Source organism: Hyla sarda, chromosome 3 (assembly GCF_029499605.1).
Source record: "Hyla sarda isolate aHylSar1 chromosome 3, aHylSar1.hap1, whole genome shotgun sequence".
Classification (NCBI taxonomy): Eukaryota; Metazoa; Chordata; class Amphibia; order Anura; family Hylidae; genus Hyla; species Hyla sarda.
In genome coordinates, this window is record NC_079191.1 from 241843942 (window position 1) to 241866588 (window position 22647).

A 22647-nucleotide genomic window follows, 5' to 3' on the forward strand; every position below is an offset into this window, starting at 1 on the left:
GCTTCAAATCCTGTGCATCAAGTATGCACAGGAAACTGTATATGTGAATAGACCCTAAAACCATGTTCATACGTCGGAATTTCCGTGCCGGATTCCGCATTGGAAATTCCGACGTGTGAACATGGCCTTAAGGTCTATTCACATGTACAGTATCCTGCGCATACTTGAAGGAAATTCCATTTTCCTTGTCAACAGAAAGAATGAACACATTCTTTCTTTCTGCGGACTCCGTATGGAATGCAAAGCCATCTATGAGACGGTACATTCCTATGCGGTCCTAGTGCCGGTTTATGCTGGCGCCCACAGTTTGCGGAATGTCCACACGGGAGATTTTCCGTGCAGACATTCCGACCTGTTCGCATGTATAGAAACTGCTGTATATTTTCTGCAGCTAATTTTGCTACCCATTGAAGTTAATGGGTAACAAAATCAGCTGCACAAAATATGCAGCAAATCCTGTACGTGTCAATGTACCCTGAGGGTCTATTCACACATACAGTATTCTGCACAGTTGTGAAGTGAAGGATTTGAAACTGTGTTCAGTCATTCAGTTTACATTGAAATCTGCAGCCGAAAATCCTGTGCATCAAATCTGTGCAGAATACTGTACATGTGAATACAGTGCACTGCACTGTCCTGCTCTCTTCATGGTTTGGGGAGGAGGGACATTAACAAAAACCACAACTTAGAATGTCATCTCATTCTCTATCTAAGAACAGTAAAAACAGAGAAAAAAAAAATCCCTATAAAGAGTACGGTCACATGTGTATTATTGTTACATGTCTGCTGCAGATTTTGCTGCCCATTGTCTTCAATAGTGCCCCTCCTGTCCTCTGGTTGTGGGTGGTATTGCCACTCAGCTTTATTGAATTTAATAGGATTGAGTTGCATTACTGCAAACAAGTTGTGGACATGAGTTGTGCTGTTTTTGCAAGAAATAAGCAGTGGGTTTTCTAATCCTGGACAACCCCTTTAAAGCCCTACTGACTTCAATGGGATTCTGACATGGAATTCCGCAAAGTTAAAGAATGGTTCTTAAATTTAGCAAAATTGCCGCAGCAGAAATTCTGCTGTGTGAGTGGAACAGCGAAATCTCATTAAAGTCTATAGGCAGTAAATTTTGGGGCCTTAGAATCAAGCATAGTCCAGAAAGGGTCAGGGCAGGCACCAAATGTACTCACAGTACTGGATGCATGTCTGGCTCTGAAGGGTCAGTCCATGGAATGGAAGGAGTGTGCATGAAGCAGTAATCCTTAGGCTGAAGTCAGTAACTTCCCGTAGATTGTTAGGGTGTCATAGACAAAGTTACAGTAGCCTGTAAGGAAGGAGACCGCACCGCTGTTTTCAAACAGGAACGCGGGCACTGTCCAATGTCACATCATTCCCAACTTCGTCATCAGAATGCCCCAGCCGGAAGGATTTATAATAGTACACACGCTGCTGATCCCACCCCAGACAGACTGCCTAAGAGACATCTCCTACTGCAGCACCTCTGCAGGTCTCTTTTGCCAGGGGACTCCTCCCCCAAGGATTCCAGGCCCAGAGATCCTGGAGGAGGCAATGTTCACCGCACACATCAAACTGTGGAGTGACCACAGCATTTACACTAGACGTTGAACAGACTCACTAATGTGTTTTTAGGAAACAATGTGCTGGCTACTTGCAGCCCCTACTTTAAGGGGTACTCTGCCATTAGACATCTTATCCCCTATCCAAAAGAGAGGGGATAAGATGTCTAATCGCTGGGGTCCCGCCGATGGGGACTCCCGCGTTCTACCTGCTGCACCTGGCATTTGTTTAGAGTGTCGGGTGCAGTGCCAGGAGGTTCGTGATGTCACGGCCACACCCTGCTCGTGAAGTCACGGACGCGCCCCCTCAATGCAAGTCTATAGAGGGGGCCCCTCAAACCCCCCTCCCATAGACTTGCATTGAGGGGGCGTGGCTGTGACATTACGAGCGGGTGTGGCCGTGACATCACGAGCCTCCGCATCGCCAGTCATCCGGCATGGAGCATAGTTCACTCCATGCACTAGATGTCTGGGGTGCCACAGCAGAGATTGCAGGGGTCCCCAGCGGCAGGACCCCCACGATAAGACATCTTATTCCCTATCCTTTGGATAGAGGATACAATGTCTAGGGGCAGAATACCCCTTTAAGAAAGCTCATTGGTATACTGCATATACTGAACTTAATAATAATACAGTATGCTCCGAAGTGTCTCCTAGTGGCAGCTACAGGCACCATATGGACTTCTGAAATGTACAATATTTCTATTGTTCCAGCTATTAGAAATTAAACTACTTTATAGCAGTATGATGTATCTTTACCTTGTTAACAGCGGCATGTTCTCTCAGGGCAAGGTCCCAGAACCTGCAACCAATCTGATTTCCACACTGTCCCACTGGAAGCACAATAAAAATGGTTAATGGTAAAATAGCACGTACTACAAAGCTTCAGCAAAGACGCGTCCACACAAGTGATGGCTGCAGCAGTCATGTGTCAACATCATATGCCATTCCTGAAGGCTAGTGAATGGTTGGGGGACCATAGTAGCGCCAGGGAAAGAGGAGTGGATTTTTATTACATTTAAACATTTATTTGCACCTCCAGATTTTCCTGTGCATCCATAGATTATCTGCAGCCCAATCTGCCACATCAGGATTTGTTTGTGGATTCCGACTTGCCAACTGAAGTAGAAGAGGAAAATCTGCAACAAGATCTTTCTCTTTCGGTTGTCTTAGGTCTGCCAAATCTGCAGGATTGAAGAGGTACAGCCTCCAGGTCACATGCCTCATATCTGAATACTCAGTCTCTATGGTAGTATTTTCCTTTTTGTACACTCCTGCGTTTTTTTTTTTTGTTCAGTTCAAACCCCCCTACACCAAATTTAAATAGGTCTTTTTTTTTTTTTTTTTAATACATTGCCATTATAGCGCCTGATACCGCTATGTTAGAGCTCATCTTTAGGGGAAAACATGTACTATTTATTGGTACAAATTTGGAATACTATAATTTTTTTTGGATTAACAAAATACCACAATCATGGCATTTTTTTTTTTTTAACAGTGTTCAACTTAAAAAGGCATAGAGGCAAAAAGGCAGACACACAGACAACCTTGGCAAGACTGGGGGCCTTCACAAGACCCCCTGCTGCCATGGAAACTGGGCAAGAGGATCGAAGGAGCCAGGGCTCCTGCTGCTGCAGGTGTTCAGTGCACAGACGATCCTCACATGCAGAGGTCATGATTTGACCGCTACATGTAAAGGGTTAAAGGACACGTTCCCTGCTCTGGTTCTTCCGCAATCTTTCACTGTATCTTCCATTCCGAAGCCGACTTGGAGCATTGGTGGAGCTTTGTGACGTCACCAATGGTGTTTGATAACAGAGGAACCAAGCAGAGAGAAGCAGCAGTGGCATCATGAAGCTCCTCCCTTGCCCCAAGTCGGCTTTGGAACAGAAAATAGGGCGAAAATGGCAGAAGAACCACAGCACGGAAAGGGACCAGGTAAACATAGTTGTTATACCAACAGGTTAGTGCAGGTGAAACTGATGAACAGATTCCCTTTAAATGGGCACTGTCAGATTCAAAAACTTTTTATATGTTGTACATCTTGGCAAAAAAATGTACCTTTCTAATATACTTCATAAGAAAATGTTATTTGCTTTTTTACAGAAATCATGGCTTATAAAATCATGGCTTTGTCCAAGCTGAAGCAGAGGCACGGACAAAGTCCAGTAAGTGAGGGTGGGCTAGTACTGATAGGACAGGTGATAGCACAGAGGAGTGCTATCAGACAGGAGAGAGCACAGAGGAGTGCTATCAGACAGGAGAGAACACAGAGGAGTGCTATCAGACAGGAGAGAGCACAGAGGAGTACTATCAGACAGGAGAGAGCACAGAGGAGTGCTATCAGACAGAAGAGAGCACAGAGGAGTGCTATCAGACAGGAGAGAGCACAGAGGAGTGCTATCAGACAGGAGAGAACACAGAGGAGTGCTATCAGACAGGAGAGAACACAGATGAGTGCTATCAGACAGGAGAGAGCACAGAGGAGTGCTATCAGACAGGAGAGAGCACAGAGGAGTCCTATCAGACAGGAGAGAGCACAGAGGAGTACTATCAGACAGGAGAGAGCACAGAGAAGTGCTATCAGACAGGAGAGAGCACAGAGGAGTCCTATCAGACAGGAGAGAGCACAGAGGAGTCCTATCAGACAGGAGAGAGCACAGAGGAGTACTATCAGACAGGAGAGAGCACAGAGGAGTACTATCAGACAGGAGAGAGCACAGAGGAGTGCTAGACCACCCTGACTTACTGGACTTTGACCATGCTTGTGCTTCAGCTTGGACATACCCATGATTTTATAAGCCATGATTTCTATAAAAAGGAAATTTTCTTATGAAGTATATCAGAAAGATTAAAAAGTACTTGTCACCAAATAAACTGTTCTAAACTAACTCAGGCTATGTTCCAAACTACTCCTAACACAACTCCTGGTTTAAAAAGCTCTGTATCCTACCTTTCTTCTTGCTCGCATAGTGCAATTTTCCAGCAGGAGAAAGTGGGCGTTTCCCAGCAGGCATGACATCACTGAAGCCTGCTGGGGGACAACTTCCATCCTCATATTGTTGCAGCACTGTGATGAATAGAAGACCTCAAGCTCTGTACATGTTTCAGTCTGTGCAGATTTCAGTGAGGCTCTCCTTCAGCTGTTAGTCTGTGTGGTTTTCTGTGAGAATCTGAGGAGCTTTCACTTTCTGTGCAGCTGTCTATCAAGTTCCGTGCAGAGAAACACTTCCTGGGTTCAAAGGAGACCAAATGTTTTTAAATCGACTGGTGCCAGAAAATTAAACAGACTTCCAGTACTCAAACCCATCCAGTACTTATCAGCTGCTGTATAATACAGAGAAATTTGTGAAGTTCTTTCCAGTCTGACAACAGTGCTTCCTGCTGAGACCTCTGTCCATGTAAGGAACTGTCCAGAGCAGGAAAGGTTTTCTATGGGGATATGCTTCTAATCTGGACAGTTCCTGACACAGACAGAGGTGTCAGCAGAGAGCACTGTTGTCAGACTGGAAAGAACTGCACAATTTTCTCTTTAGCATACAGCAGCTCAGAAGCCGTTCGTTACAGATGGCTCCCCGCCACTGCCGGATAGCGCAACCACCGAAATCCGGAACCGGAAGTGAAGCTGCAGGAGCGTATCCTGGATGACTAGTGGGGATTATTACCTATAAAGGATCAACTCGCAGCCTGGACTGCTGTCACTCTGTTGCATAATATTATAGGGGTGTGCACTGTGTATCGGGTGCTTCCCCACTATACATTTATTTCTGGTGTACCAATATTTATTTTAGTAGTGCAGTGAACCATAATTATAGATAGAAGGGCAGAGTTATCATTGCCCTCCACTTTAGAGCTACTGTTCCCCTGATGACGCCATGACATTGTGGTAGAAACGCGTTGGGAGATTGTTGCTAAATCTGGCCATAGGCCATGGTGTTCTTGTAAAACCACATGATAACGTGGTGACTAATTTTTTTGTTTTTTTTTGTTTATGATTTGGTGCTGGTTAATTTGAGCACAATCACAAGTATTGGTGAAATATTAATGTATATCCAATAAAAGCTATATATTTTGGCAATTCCCCTATTTCAAAACATAATGTTTTGTTGATAATAATACATATTTATGCTGGGAATATCTGGCCCCTATGCAGGCTGTTTTTCATTGCTGTATGCATATTGTTTGAGTATACAGCAGCTGATAAGTAATGGAAGGGTTAAGATTTTTAAATAAAAGTAATTTTCAAATCTGTAACTTTTTGGCACCAGTCGATTTGAAAATGTTTCCGTCTAAGTTCCCCTTTAATTGTGGCAGGAAACAGAACAGCACCACCTAGTGGCTGTTTTGTTTATATTTTTTTTATTACATTTTAAAACATACACTGCTCAAAAACACTTTAAGAACACTTAAACAACACAATGTAACTCCAAGTCAATCACACTTCTGTGAAATCACACTGTCCACTCAGGAAGCAACACTGATTGACAATCAATTTCACATGCTGTTGTGCAAATGGAACAGACAACAGGTGGAAATGATGGGCAATTAGAAAGACACCCCAATAAAGGAGTGGTTCTGCAGGTGGTGACCACAGGTCAATTCTCAGGTCCTATGCTTCCTGGCTGATGCTTTGGTCACTTTTGAATGCTGGCTGTGCTTTCACTTTAGTGGTAGCATGAGACTGAGTCTACAACCCACACAAGTGGCTCAGTTAGTGCAGCTCATCCAGGATGGCACATCAATGTGAGCTGTGGCAAGAAGGTTTGCTGTGTCTGTCAGCGTAGTGTCCAGAGCATGGAGGCACTACCAGGAGCACTCCATGAGGGTGGTATGAGGGCCCGACGTCCACAAGTGGGGGTTGTGCTTACAGCCCAACACCGTGCAGGAGGTTTGTAATTTGCCAGAGAACACCAAGATTGGCAAATTCGCCACTGGCATCCTGTGCTCTTTACAGATGAAAGCAGGTTCACACTGAGCACATGTGACAGAGTCTGGAGACACAGTGGGGGACGTTCTGCTGCCTGCAACATCCTCCAGCATGACCGGTTTGGCGGTGGGTTAGTAATGGTGTCGGGTGGCATTTATTGTGGGGGCCACACAGCCCTCCATTTGCTTGCCAGAGGTAGCCTGACTGCCATTACATACCAAGATGAGATCCTCAGACCCCTTCTGAGACCATATGCTAGTGCAGTTGGCCCTGGGTTCCTCCTAATGCAAGACAATGCTAGACCTCATGTAGCTGGAGTGTGTCAGCAGTTCCTGCATGAGGAAGGCATTGATACTATGGACTGGCCAGCCTGGTCTCCAGACCTGAATTCGATTGAGCACATCTGGGACATCATGTCTCGCTCTATCCACCAACGCCACGTTGCACCACAGACTGTCCAGGAGTTGACGGATGCTTTAGTCCAGGTCTGGGAGGACATCCCTCAGGAGACCAACCACCACCTCATCAGGAGCATGCCCAGGCATTGTAGGGAGGTCATACGGGAACGTGGAGGCCACACACACTACTGAACCTCATTTTGACTTGTTTTAACCCCTTGGGGATGGAGCCCATTATGACGTGAGCATTTTTTTCAAATCTGATCTCTATCAATTTAAGCATTAATAACTCTGGGATGCTTTTACTTATAAATTTGATTTAGATTGTTTTTTCCTGACATATTCTACTTTATGTTAGTGGTAAATTTTCGTCAATACTTGCATCATTTCTTGGTGAAAAATTAGAAAATTTCAGGAAAAATTTGAAAGCTTTAAATTTTTCTAACTTTGAAGCTCTCTGCTTGTAAGGAAAGGGGACATGTCAAATAAATTACAAATTGATTCACATATACAATATGTTAACTTTATGTTAGCATCATAAAGTTGAAATGTTTTTACTTTTTGAAGACATCAGAGAGCTTCAAAGTATAACAGCAATTTTCCCCAAAAATTTCAAAATCAGAATTTTTCAAGGACCAGTTACATTTTGAAGTGAATATGAGGGTCTTTATGTTGGAAATCCCTTATAATGGACCAGATTATAAAAAAAAAAAAAAAAAAAAAAAAAAAAAACTACACCCCTCAAAGTATTCAAAAAGTTTGTTTACCCTTTAGGTGTTTCACAGGAATAGCAGCAAAAATCTAAATCTCAATTTTTTACATTTTTTTCATTTTTACAAGGGGTAAAAGGTAAAAAGGCCCCCAAAACTTGCAGTTCATTTTCTCTCGAGTAAGGAAATACCTCATATGTGGATGTAAAGTGCCCTGTGGGTGCACTAGAGGGTTCAGAAGGGAAGGCATTTTGGAGAGCAAATTTTGCTGAAATGCTTTTTGGGGGGCATGTCCATTTAGGAAGCCCCCATGATGCCAGAATAGTAAAAAAATAAAACACATGGCACTCTATTTTGGAAACTACACCCCTCAAGGAACATAACAAGGGGTAAAGTGAGCCTTAACACCCCACAGGTGATTGACGAACTTTTGTTAAAGTGGGACATAAAAATAAAAAATAAATTCCTTTTCAATAAAATGCTGGTGTTACCCCAAATCTTTCATTTTCACAAGGGGTAATAGGAGAAAAAGCCCCAAAAAATAGAAATACCCCATATGTGGATATAAAGTGCTCTGCAAGCGAACTACAATTCTCAAAAGAGAAGGAGCGCCATTTGGTTGGAAAAGAAGTCGGGGGCCAAGTGCGTTTACAAACCCCCCTTGTGCCAGAACAGTGGACACCCCCATATGTGACCCCATTTTGGAAACTACACCCCTCACAGAAAGTAATAAGGGGTGCAATGAGCACTTATACCCCACTGGCATTTGACAGATCTTTGAAACAGTGGGCTGTGCAAATGAAAAATTTAATTTTTCATTTTTACGGGCGACTGTTCAAAAAATCTGTCAGACACCTGTGGGGTGTAAATGATCACTGCACCCCTTATTACATTACGTGAGGGGTGTAGTTTCCAAAATGGGGTCACATGTGGGGGGGGGTCCACTGTTCTGGCACCATGGGGCTTTGTAAATACACATGACCTTCAATTCCAGCCTAATTCCTTCTCCAAAATCCCAATGGCGCTCCTTCTCTTCTGAGCCCTGTAGTGCGCCCGCAGAGCACTTTACATCCACATATGGGGTATTTCCTTACTCAGAAGGAATGAGGTTACAAATTTTGGGTGGCTTTTTTTCCTATTAACCCTTGTGAAAATGAAAATTTTTGGGTAACACAAGCATATCAGGAAAAAAAACTATTTTTTAATTTTCACTTCCAACATTAATGAAAATTCGTCAAACACCTGTGTGGTGTTAAGGCTCACTATACCCCTTGTTATGTTCCTTGAGGGGTGTAGTTTACAATATGGGGTCACATGTGGGTTTTATTTATTTTTGCATTTTTTTTAGAACTTCTGTAACTATCAGCCACCTCTGTGCAAATCACCAATTTAGACCTCAAATGTACATGGCGCTCTCATTCCTGAGCCCTGTTGTGCACCCGCAGAGCATTTTTCGTCCACATATGGGGTATTTCCGTACTCGGAAGAAATTGCGTCACAAATTTTGGAGAGCTTTTTCGCCTTTTACCTCTTGTGAAAATGAAAAGTATGGGGCAACACCAACATGTTAGTGTAAAGATTTTTATTTTTTTACACTAACATTCTGGTGTAGCCCCCAAGTTTTCCTGTTCACAAGGGGTAAAAGGAGAAAAAGCCCCCCAAAATTTGTAATGCAATTTCTCCTGAATACGGAAATACCCCATAAGTGCCCTAAACTGTTGCCTTGAAATACGACAGGGCTCCGAAGTGAGAGGGAGACGTGCACATTTGAGGAATAAATTAGGAATTTGCAATAGGGGCGGACCCGGATACAAGAATGGCGCTTGTCTCCACCAAAATCCAGGGCAGTGGTCCCCAAACAGGGTGCCTCCAGCTGTTGCAAAACTCCCAGCCAGCCAGGACAGTGAATGTCTGACCGGCAATACTGGGAGTTGTTTTGCAACAGCTGGAGGCACCCTGTTGCAACTAAAAGTAAGTTAACACCCTTTGTGTTAGTGTTTTTAGAGTACATTCACAAGGGCGGGGGCTCACAATGAGTTTTCCGCTGGGAGTTTGAGCTGCGGTGGAAAATTTTCCGCAGCTCAAACTTGTTGAAGGAAACCCACTGTAAACCCGCCCGTGTGAATGTAACCTGTACATTGCAAACCTCCAGCTGTTTCAAAACTACAACTCCCAGCATGCACTGACTGCCGAAAGGCATGCTAGGAGTTGTAGTTATGCAACAACTGGGGAAGAACAGTTTGGTGACTGCTAAGTAGTGGTCTCCAAACTGTAGCCCTCCAGATGTTGCAAAACTACAACTCCAAGCATGCACAGACTGTCCTGGCATGCTGGGAGTTGTAGTTTGGCAACATCTGAAGGGCCAGATGTTGCAGCACTACAACGCCCAGCATGCTAGACTGTCTGGGCATGCTGGGAAGGTCTACAGTTTGGAAACCACTGTATAGTGATCTCCAAACTGTGCCCCTCCAAATGTTGCAAAACTACAACTCCCAGCATGCCAAGACTGTCCAGGCATGCTGGGAGTTGTAGCTCTGCAACATCTGAAGGGCCAGATGTTACAGAACTACAACTCCCAGCATGCCGAGAGTTTTAGTTTTGCAACATCTGGAAACCACAGTGGTCTCCAGATGTTGCAAAACTACAACGCCCAGCATGCCCAGACAGTCAAAGGCTGTCTGGGCATGCTGGGAGTTGTAGTTTTGTAACTTCTAGCAGGCCAAAGTGAAGATCACTCACCAAAGAGGATCTTTACTGTCACCCGCAGTCTCCTCCTCCTCCGCCGCTGCCGTCTTCCTGTGCCTGCAACCGCTGCTCTTGAGCTGCCTGCCGGGTAAAACCCCCGCACCACTTTCCAGCACAACCCCTCACCCCCTTCTGCCATTGGTCAGTCAGTACTGACTGACCAATGGCAGGGGATAGGAGGAGGTGGCATTTCTGTCACCTCGCTCCTATCCTTTAGGATGAGCCGGGCTGTCTCTGACCAGAGACCCAATCAGCCCAGAAAAGCTGTGATTCGCCTGTCAGAATTGACAAGGGGGGGTCCCCTAGGCGATGTCACGGGATGCCTGCTGATAGCTATCAGCAGTCATCCCGGTCAGATCACCGCCTGGCGAGCGCCGGTGATCAGAATTATGGAGGGTGTACTGGGACGCGAGGGCGTACCCTTACGCCCTCCGTCCCCAACAGGTTATGGACATTATATCAAAGTTGGATCAGCCTGCAGTGTGGTTTTCCATTATGATTTTGAGTGTGACTACATATCTAGACCTCCATGGGTTGATAAATTTGATTTCCATTGATAATTTTTGTGTGATTTTGTTGTCAGCACATTCAACTATGTAAAGACAAATGTATTTCATACGATTAGTTCATTCATTCAGATCTAGGATGGGTTATGTTAGCGTTCCCTTTATTTTTTTGAGCAGTGTATTTATGTTGATAATTTTAAAAGCAAGTGAATGGGAAAGTGCTTGCTAATTACACAAGAAACACTAAATTAAAAGTTTTATTTGGCAAGAGGTACTCTAATATTTTGCCAGGATGTACAACATATAAAAAGCTACCTGTAGCTGAGGTTTTTCCGCACCTGGTACTTACAGTGGGAGCCCGGCTAACATACTGTCAGCAGAGGTTCTGGGATCGCTGCATGGGAGAGCTCCGCTGCCTTATTCTAGCCCCTCCATGAAAACCTCAGGACAGATGTGATACTGTCTTTGGAAGAAAACATCTAGGTTTTTTTTTTTTTGTGTTTTTTTAATTTTTTTATTTAATCCTGGAAATCTCTTTTAATCTTACAGTTATGATCACAAGCTATACCGTATTTTACCTGCTAGGGTGTTTCCCAACCAGAGTGTCTCCAGCTGCAAAACTACAACTTCCAGCATGCTCAGACAGGAGTCACACCGGTTGGGAAACACTGCTCTCTAGATATTGGCATCATATACTATAGAGACCGCTGACAGACACACTGTATAGAGACTGGAACCACACAGTATAGAGACCACTGCCACACTATAGAGACTGGCACAACAACTGTAGAGTCCGTTGCCACACACTTTATAGACTGCAAACCCACACTCAATAGAGATCGCTGACAAACACACTGGGGGAGATTCTCAAAGAATTTTGCACCCAAAAAATAAATTTTGAGACAAAATTTTGGCGCAAAAAGTATCGACCACAAAGAGCGGTTTACACTGTTTACGTCAGTTTTGTAAAAAATGGGCGACTCCATGTATATTGTCGGCTTTACATGATATTTTCAAAGGTGTGAGACCAGTTTACATCAAAAATTTCACACCAGCTTTTTGATAGTGAAGAAATCACAGAAATGGTTGTAGTTGTATTGTTTTTTTTTATCTTTGTTTTATTTTTTAGAAAAAGGTGTTATGTAAGTAATTAAAAAAAGAAATAATTACTATTGAAAATTGTTATTAAAATATATATATATATTATATAATTTTTTTAATTATTATTTTTTTTCCCTTGGTCACTGCACCTGCACCCACATTTAACCCCTTAAGGACACAGGGCATATCCATACGCCCCCGTTTCCAAGTATGGATACGCCCTGCGCATTTCCGGCCCCAGCCACTAGCTGGAGCGGAGCCGGTGCCGGATGCCTGCTAAAATCGTTCAGCAGGCATCCCGGCATATCGCCCAGGGGGGTCATTATGTCCCCCCATGTCGGCGATTGCCGCAGATCGCTGGACAATTCAGTCAGAGACGGCCCCGAACAGCCATTGCAAGCACTGGTGCCACCTCACGATCGCCCTGATTCGTCGGACGGTTTCCCGGCCGACCAATCAGGGCGCCTGCTGCGGGTGTCACTCCCGCATCGGAGGACGTGAGCGGGTGCGGGCAGAAGACCCCGGGTGCTGGGGACCCCGATCCCCGGCGTCCCTGTTGGGATCGGGGACCCAGGAGCGACGGCGAGGGACTGACATGTGCGGCGGCATCGTGGAGCAGCAGCAGGAAGTGAGTGACAGCCTCCTGCTGTTGCTTAGCAACAGCTCCCAGCATGCAAAAAGGGCATTCTGGGAGCTGTAGTTATGCAACAGCAGGAGGCAGACCCCCACAACTCCCAGCATGCCCTTATGGGCATGCTGGGACTTGTAGTTTTGCAACAGCTGGAGGCACATTTTTCTATGGAAAAGTGTACCTTCAGCTGTTGTATAACTACAACTCCCAGCTTGAACAATCAGCTAAAGTGCATGCTGGGAGTTGTAGTGGTGCATCTGGTGGTTGCATAACTACAACTCCCAGCATGCCCGTTGGCTGTCGGTGACTGCTGAGAGTTGTAGTTTTGCAACAGCTGAAGGCACACTGAGTTAAGTAGCAAACCAGTGTGTCTCCAGCTGTTGCATAACTACAATCCCCAGCATCCCCAGCCAAAGTAGTATGCCTCCGGCTGTTGCATAACTACAAGACCCAGCATGCCCTTCCGCTGTCCGTACATGCTGGGGGTTGTAGCTTTTGCAACAGCTGAAGGCACACTGGTTGCAAAACACTGAGTTTGTTACCAAACTCTGTGTTTCACAACCTGTGTGCCTCCAGCTGTTGCAAAACTACAACTCCCAGCATGCACTGATAGACCGTACATGCTGGGAGTTGTAGTTTTGCAACAGTTGGATGTCCCCCCCCCCCAATGTGAACATACAGGGTACATTCACATGGGCGAAGGTTTACAGTAAGTATCCGGCTGCAAGTTTGAGCTGCGGCAAATTTTCTGCCACAGCTCAAGCTGCCAGCGAGAAACTACTGTGAACCCCCGCCCATGTGACTGTACCCTAAAAACACTACACTACACTAACACAAAATAAAAAGTAAAAAACACTACATATATACATACCCCTACACAGCCCCCCTCCCCTCCCCAATAAAAATGAAAAACGTCTGGTACGCCACTGTTTCCAGAACGGAGCCTCCAGCTGTTGCAAAACAACTACTCCCAGTATTGCCAGATAGCCACTGACTGTCTAGGCATGCTGGGAGTTTTACAACAGCTGGAGGCACCCTGTTTGGGAATCACTGGCGTAGAATACCCCTATGTCCACCCCTATGCAAGTCCCTAATTTAGGCCTCAAATGCGCAAGGCAACAGTTTAGGGCCACATATGGGGTATCGCCGTACTCGGGAGAAATTGTGTTACAAATTTTGGGGGGTATTTTCTGCTATTACCCTTTTTAAAAATGTAAAAATTTTGGGAAAACAAGCATTTTAGGTAAAAAAATAATTATTTTTTTTACATATACAAAAGTCATGAAACACCTGTAGGGTATTAAGGTTCACATTACCCCTTGTTACGTTCCCCGAGGGGTCTAGTTTCCAAAATGGTATGCCATGTGTTTTTTTTTTTTTTTTTGCTGTTCTGGCACCATAGGGGCTTCCTAAATGCGGCATGCCCCCAGAGCAAAATTTGCTTTCAAAAAGCCAAATGTGACTCCTTCTCTTCTGAGACCTGTAGTGCGCCAGCAGAGCACTTTTCACCCCCATATGGGGTGTTTTCTGAATCGGGAGAAATTGGGCTTCAAATTTTGGGGGGGTATTTTCTGCTATTACCCTTTTTAAAAATGTTAAATTTTTGGGAAACCAAGCATTTTAGGTAAAAAAAAAAATTTTTTTTACATATGCAAAAGTCGTGAATCACCTGTGGGGTATTAAGGTTCACATTACCCCTTGTTACGTTGCCTGAGGGGTCTAATTTCCAAAATGTTATGCCATGTGTTTTTTTTTTTTTTGCTGTCCTGGCACCATAGGGTCTTCCTAAAGGTGACATGCCCCCCAAAAACCATTTGTCGCTCCTTCCCTTCTGAGCCCTCTACTGCGCCCGCTGAACAATTAACATAGACATATAAGGTATGTGCTTACTCAAGAAAAATTGGGTTTCAAATATAAGTAAAAATTTTCTCCTTTTTACCCCTTGCAAAAATTAAAAAATTGGGTCTACAAGAACATGTGAGTGTAAAAAAAAAATGAAGATTTTGAATTTTCTCCTTCACTTTGCTGCTATTCCTTTGAAACACCTAAAGGGTTAATACACTTAATGAATGTCATTTTGAATACTTTGGGGGGTGTAGTTTTTATAATGGGGTATTTCTAATATGAAGACCCTTGAAATCTGCTTCAAAACTGAACTGGTCCCTGAAAAAAAGTGAGTTTGAAAATTTTGTGAAAAATTTCAAAATTGCTGCTGAACTTTGAAGCCCTCTGGTGTCTTCCAAAAATAAAAACTCATAAATTTTATGATGCAAACACAAAGTAGACATATTGTATATGTGAACCCAAAAAAATTTATTTTGAATATCCATTTTCCTTACAAGCAGAGAGCTTCAAAGTTAGAAAAACGCTAAATTTTTCATTTTTTTCATCAAATTTGGGGATTTTTCACCAAGAAAGGATGCAAGTTACCATAAAATGTTACCACTAAGTTAAAGTAGAATATGTCACGAAAAAACAATCTCGGAATCAGAATGATAACTAAAAGCATTCCAGAGTTATTAATGTTTAAAGTGACAGTGGTCAGAATTGCAAAAAACGCTCTGGTCCTTAAGGTGTAAAATGGCCTGGTCCTTAAGGGGTTAAAGGGGTATTCAAGGCAAAAACTTTTTATATTATATATATATCTCAACTGGCTCCGTAAAGTTAAACAGATTTGTAAATTACTTCTATTAAAAAATCTTAATCCTTCCAATAGTTATTAGCTTCTGAAGTTTTCTGTCTAACTGCTCAATGATGATGTCACGTCACGGGAGCTGTGCATGATGGGAGAATATCCCCATAGGAACTGCACAGCTCCCAGGACGTGAGTCATCAGAAAGCAGTTAGGCAGAAAACAGCAACTCAACTTCAGAAGCTAATAACTATTGGAAGGACTAAGAATTTTTTATAGAAGTAATTTACAAATCTTTTTAACTTTCCGCAGCCAGTTGAGATATATATATATATATATATATATATATATATATATATAAAAAAAAGTTTTGGCCTGGAATACCCATTTAACCCCTTAAGGACTCAGCCGTTTTGGCCTTAAGGACTCAGACAATTTAATTTTTACGTTTTCATTTTTTCCTCCTCGCCTTCTAAAAATCATAACTCTTATATTTTCATCCACAGACTAGTATGAGGGCTTGTTTTTTGCGCGACCAGTTGTCCTTTGTAATGACATCACTCATTATATCATAAAATGTATGGCGCAACCAAAAAACACTATTTTTGTGGGGAAATTAAAACGAAAAACGCAATTTTGCTAATTTTGGAAGGTTTTGTTTTCACGCCATACAATTTATGGTAAAAATGACATGTGTTCTTTATTCTGAGGGTCAATACGATTAAAATGATACCCATTATTATATACTTTTATATTATTGTTGCGCTTAAAAAAAATCACAAACTTTTTAACCAAATTAGTACGTTTATAATCCCTTTATTTTGATGACCTCTAACTTTTTTATTTTTCCGTATAAGTGGCGGTATGGGGGCTCATTTTTTGCGCCATGATCTGTACTTTTTTTTGATACCACATTTGCATATAAAAAACTTTTAATACATTTTTTATAATTTTTTTTTAATAAAATGTATTAAAAAAGTAGGAATTTTGGACTTTTTTTTATTTTTTTTCGTTCACGCCGTTCACCGTACGGGATCATTAACATTTTATTTTAATAGTTCGGACATTTACGCACGCGGTGATACCAAATATGTCTATAAAAAATGTTTTTTACGCTTTTTGGGGGTAAAATAGGAAAAAACGGACGTTTTACTTTTTTATTGGGGGAGGGGATTTTTCACTTTTTTTTTACTTTTACTTTTACATTTTTTTACATTTTTTTTTTTACACTTGAATAGTCCCCATAGGGGACTATTCATAGCAATACCATGATTGCTAATACTGATCTGTTCTATGTATAGGACATAGAACAGATCAGTGTTTTCGGCTATCTTCTGTTCTGGTCTGCTCGATCACAGACCAGAGCAGGAGACGCCGGGAGCCGCACGGAGGAAGGAGAGGGGACCTTCGTGCGGCGTTATGAATGATCGGATCCCCGCAGCAGCGCTGCGGGCGATCCGATCGTTCATTTAAATCACGAACTGCCGCAGATGCCGGGATCTGTATTGATCCCGGCACCTGAGGGGTTAATGGCGGACGCCCGCGAGATCGCGGGCGTCGGCCATTGCCGGCGGGTCCCTGGCTGCGATCAGCAGCCGGGATCAGCCGCGCATGACACGGGCATCGCTCCGATGCCCGCGGTTATGCTTAGGATGTAAATGTACGTCCTGGTGCGTTAAGTACCACCTCACCAGGACGTACATTTACGTCCTGCGTCCTTAAGGGGTTAAGCTCAGAATGTTTTTCTTTATACAGTTATCACTTGTCTGGGCACAGGGGTGTGGAAATAAAAAAATAAAAAAAAACTACTTGTCCAAGGGACTAAAACGGAGCACAATCTACTTGTCTCTCATGACAATCCACTTGTCCTAGTACATAAAATAATTTCAAGCAAAATAGTCTGTAAATAAGGTCTTTATTAATAGAAACTTAATAGGCAGACCAGTATGTCATCCCATCAGGTCGATAGGGCCCCTGATAAATAAGTCCGCCCCATTAAGTAGGTAGTCCCCTCTTCAGGTAGGTATGTCCCTTTATCAGGTAGGGACGTCTGCTCATCAGGTAGGCAGGCACATAGGGCTCCCCTAGTATATAAATAGGGCCCAGATATATATGTCCCCCCAGTTGGTAAAAAGGTAGAGCTCTCAGACAGAGCCCCAGATAGAAATTAACCCACTAGGTAGAGCTCCCACAGTAGGTAGACAGGCCCCAATTAGATATGACTCGCATCAGGTAGGCAGGTAGGGATCCCATTTAAACAATTATACCCCCTAAGTCAGAGCTTTCCAAACTTTTCATGGTGACACCCTTGCATAGTTTGGTGACACACTCCTTGCTATATACTACAATACAGAAATTTAGGTGCACTACTGTGGTAGATGTATACAATAACATTGGCCTCAACACTGATGTTAAAATTGAGACATTCGCCAGTGTATCCTTATATGAAGGACATACCAGAGCCCGCACACCAACGCCAAGGTTTCTCAGATGGCACGGGACCTAACGCCAACCTACCTGTGCGTGATAAGCAAAACAGGGGCCAGTGGGCAATTACGGCAGTATAAGGGCGACTCATAGCCTTCTCCCACGTACCCTCCAGCGTGGCAAAGCGCACATACAATGGGAGGAGGGAGACAAGCTGTAAGCCCCACCTAAGTTGGCTGATATAGGTGCATGGCCTCACGGGTGCTACCTTAATGCTGCCTGGAAGATGTTCAAGGCGCATTGCATATGGAGTTTACACACCTCCAAGTATAAAATTTAAACAACAACAAAAAACATGGTCTCAAATGGCTGGAGGTGCTCAACCCCAAATGCGGTTGTGCATTTATACTGGGGGAGCAGATCCTGCCCTTGTAGTCCGTTGCTAGGGGCAATCCCCAGCATAAAAAATGCATACAAATGTTGTTGTTTAAATTTCATACTTGGAGGTGTGTAAACTCCATATGTAATGCACCTTGAACATCTTCCAGGCAGTATTAAGGTTGCACCTGTGAGGCCAGCAACTATATCAGCCAACTTAGGTGGGGCTTGTAGCCTGTCTCTCTCCTCCTCCCATTGTATGTGTGCTTAGTCATGCTGGAGGGTACCTGGGAGGAGGCTGTGAGTTGGCCTAATGCTGTCGTAATTGTCCACTGGCCCCTGTTTTGCTTATCACGCACAGGTAGGTTTAGCGTTAGATCCCGGGCCATTTGAGAAACCTTGGCGTTGGTGTGTGGGCTCTGGTGTGTCCTTCATACAAGGATATACTGGCAAATGTCTCAATTTTAACATCAGTGTTGAGGGATAGCCAATGTCATTGTATACATCTACCACAGTAGTGCACCTACATTCCTGTATTGTATTATTCTAATTGTTACACATCCACACCGTTTATCTGGTGTAGGATTCTATTGTGGCACTTGTAGTCCGCTGCAGGCATCCTCCATTGTATGCATTTTTACGCTGGGGATCGCCCCCAGCAACGGACTACAAGGGCAGGATCTGCTCCCCCAGTATAAATGCACAACCGCATTTGGGGTTGAGCACCTCCAGCCATTTGAGACCACGTTTTTTGTTGTTGTACTCCTTGCTATACTGCCAATTGCATGCATCACGTTGCGCATCGACAATGCACAATGTAGTACCAGTATCCGCATTAGAAATGTGGCTGCTACCATCCAGTTCATCCCCCCCCCTCCCCTTTATCCCGCCCTGTGCCATATCATTCCCCTGTGCCATTATATTCCCCCTTCTCTGATGCTCGCTGTGCCATTGTATTTCAGCCCCTCCTCCCCCTGTGCCATTATATTTCAACCCCCTCCCCGTGCCATTATATTTAACCCCCCATGCCATTCTATTTCCCCCCGTGCCTCCTTCTCTGATGCTCCCTGTATTTCAGCCCTTCCTCCCTCCTGTGCCATTATATTTCAACCCCCCCTCCCCCTGTGCCATTATATTTCAGCCCCCCCTCCCCCTGTGCCATTATATTTCAACCCCCCCTCCCCCTGTGCCAATATATTCCAGCCCCTCCTCCTCCCTGTGCCAATATATATTCCAGCCCCTCCTCCTCCCTGTGCCAATATATATTCCAGCCCCTCTTCCTCCCTGTGCCATTATATTTCAGCTTCCCCTCCCCCTTGTGCCATTATATTCCAGCCCCTCCTCCTCCCTGTGCAATTATATTTCAGCCCCCCCCTCCCCCTTGTGCCATTATATTTCAGCCCCCCTCCCCCTGTGCCATTATATTTCAGCCCCCCTCCCCCTGTGCCATTATATTTCAGCCCCCCTCCCCCTGTGCCATTATATTTCAAACCCCCCGTCCCCCTTTGCCATTATATTTCAACCCCCCGTGCCAATATATTTCAGCCCCTCCTCCTCCCTGTGCCATTATATTTCAGTCCCCCCTCCCTCTGTGCAATATTTCAGCCCCCCCCATGCCAATATATTTCAGCCCCTCCTCCTCCCTGTGCCATTATATTTCAGCCCCCCCCCTCCCCCTGTGCCATTATATTTCAGCCCCCCCTGCCAATATATTTCAGCCCCCCTCCTCCCTGTGCCATTATATTTCAGCCCCCCTCCCCCTGTGCCATTATATTTCAGCCCCTGTGCCAATATATTTCAGCCCCTCCTCCTCCCTGTGCCATTATATTTCAGCCCCCCTCCCCCCTGTGCCCTTATATTTCAGCCCCCGTGCCCTTATATTTCAGCCCCCGTGCCAATATATTTCAGCCCCTCCTCCTCCCTGTGCCATTATATTTCAGCCCCCTCCCCCCTGTGCCAATATATTTCAGCCCCTCCTCTCCCGTGCCATTATATTTCAGCCCCTCCTTCCCCCCAGTGCCATTATATTTCAGCCCCCCCTTCCCCCGTGTGCCATTATATTTCAGCCCACCCCTTCCCCCCCCTGTGCCATTATATTTCAGCCCCCCCTTCCCCCGTGTGCCATTATATTTCAGCCCCCCCTTCCCCCCCTGTGCCATTATATTTCAGCCCCCCCTGCCATTATATTTCAGCCCCCCCGTCATTATATTTCAGCCCCCACCCCTGTGCCATTAAATTCCCCCCCCCCCCCCCGTGCCATTATATTACAGTACACCCTCCCCTCCTTTGCCACATCATTCACTGATTCACAAAACCCCCTCCCCCTGCTTTTACCTGTCCTCCGTCCCCATGTGCGCTCTGGCGTTGTTGGACCGCATCCTCAGTCCTGACGGAGGTGCGCCCGATGAGTGACGTCATTGCACGCGCCTATGCTGGGATGCAGACGTCCTGCGCGGCTCGCTATAGGCTGGCAAGAATGATTTCCCCGTTATATGTGACTTCCTCAGGTATTTAGCCCTTCTTGCCCACGAAGCTGCATGTCCGGGGCATCGGGTGCTATAATTTCCACATCCCTGGGGCACTAATTCTGCCAGAATTTTCTGGGTTGTAGAATTTGGCGCAAAAATCGGCAATTTTGGCACCAAACTCAGCAATTTTGGTGCTAAAAAAATCAAATATGGCTGCAACAACAAAAAAAAATTCTAGTGAAAAAAAACCAAAAGTGGCGCGAAAATGAATTTTCACATATTTTCAAAGCAGCACGAGAGACCTTTGAAAATGTGAGGAGAAAAAAATAATTACAGTAGTTTTTGAGAATCTCTGCCACACACTATAGAGACTGCTGCCAGACACCATAGAGAACACCACTATACACAATAGAGACTGCTGCCACACACAATAGAGAACACCACTATAGAGACTGCTGCCACACACACACAATAGAGAACACCACTATAGAGACTGCTGCCACACACCATAGAGAACACCACTATACACTATAGAGACTGCTGCCACACAAGAGAACATCACTATACACTATAGACTGCTGCCACACACAATAGAGAACATCACTATACACTATAGAGACTGCTGCCACACACTATAGAGAACACCACTATACACTATAGAAAACACCATTATACACTATAGAGAACACTACTAAACACTATAGAGACTGCTGCCACACACAATAGAGAACACCACTATAGAGACTGCTGCCACACATCATAGAGAACACCACTATACACTATAGAGACTGCTGCCACAAACACACAATAGAGAACACCACTATACATTATAGAGACTGCTGCCACATACTATAGAGAACACCACAATACATTATAGAGACTGCTGCCCCACACTATAGAGAACACCACTATACACAATAGAGAACACCATTATACACTATAGAGAACACCATTATACACTATAGAGACTGCTGCCACACACTATAGAGAACACCACTATACACTATAGAGAACACCATTATACACTATAGAGAACACCATTATACACTATAGAGACTGCTGCCACACACTATAGAGAACACCATTCTACACTAAAGAGACTGCTGCCACACACTATAGAGAACACCACTAAACACTATACACTATAGAGACTGCTGCCACACACTATAGAGAACATCACTATACACTATAGAGACTGCTGCCACACACAATAGAGAACACCACTATACACTATAGAGACTGCTGCCACACACTATAGAGAACACCACTATACACTATACACTATAGAGACTGCTGCCACACACTATAGAGAACATCACTATACACTATAGAGACTGCTGCCACACACAATAGAGAACATCACTATACACTATAGAGACTGCTGCCACACACACACACACACACACACAATAGAGAACACCACTATACACTATAGAGACTGCTGCCACACACACACACACACAATAGAGAACACCACTATACACTATAGAGACTGCTGCCACACACACACACAATAGAGAACACCACTATACACTATAGAGACTGCTGCCACACACTATAGAGAACACCACTATACACTATAGAGACTGCTGCCACACACTATAGAGAACACCACTATACACTATAGAGACTGCTGCCACACACTATAGAGAACACCACTATACACTATAGAGACTGCTGCCACACACTATAGAGAACACCACTATACACTATAGAGACTGCTGCCACACACTATAGAGAACACCACTATACACTATAGAGACTGCTGCCACACACTATAGAGAACACCACTATACACTATAGAGAACACCATTATACACTATAGAGAACACCATTATACACTATAGAGACTGCTGCCACACACTATAGAGAACACCACTATACACTATAGAGAACACCACTATACACTATAGAGACTGCTGCCACACACAATAGAGAACATCACTATACACTATAGAGACTGCTGCCACACACAATAGAGAACATCACTAAACACTATACACTATAGAGACTGCTGCCACACACTATAGAGAACACCACTAAACACTATACACTATAGAGACTGCTGCCACACACTATAGAGAACACCACTATACACTATAGAGACTGCTGCCACACACTATAGAGAACACCACTATACACTATAGAGACTGCTG

At 44.2% G+C, this 22647-nt stretch overlaps 1 protein-coding gene across 4 annotated transcripts in view; it reads right to left on the reverse strand.

Moving 5' to 3' along the window:
* The window catches only part of TUBE1 (tubulin epsilon 1), an 85564-nt gene that overhangs the window by 26507 nt on the left and 36410 nt on the right, over positions 1-22647 (reverse strand). Inside the window, exons 2-3 of one of the 4 annotated variants that reach the window (XM_056566342.1) lie at positions 4522-4800; positions 2328-2401 (exon numbers count right to left, since the gene is read on the reverse strand). In XM_056566342.1, the coding sequence (XP_056422317.1) occupies positions 2328-2401; positions 4522-4585 (138 nt within the window). In that variant the 5' untranslated portion in view covers positions 4586-4800. Of the gene's footprint in view, positions 1-2327; positions 2402-2604; positions 2726-4521; positions 4801-22647 lie in introns of those variants that run through there. The other 3 variants (XM_056566343.1, XM_056566345.1, XM_056566344.1) reach the window with 3 other exon arrangements.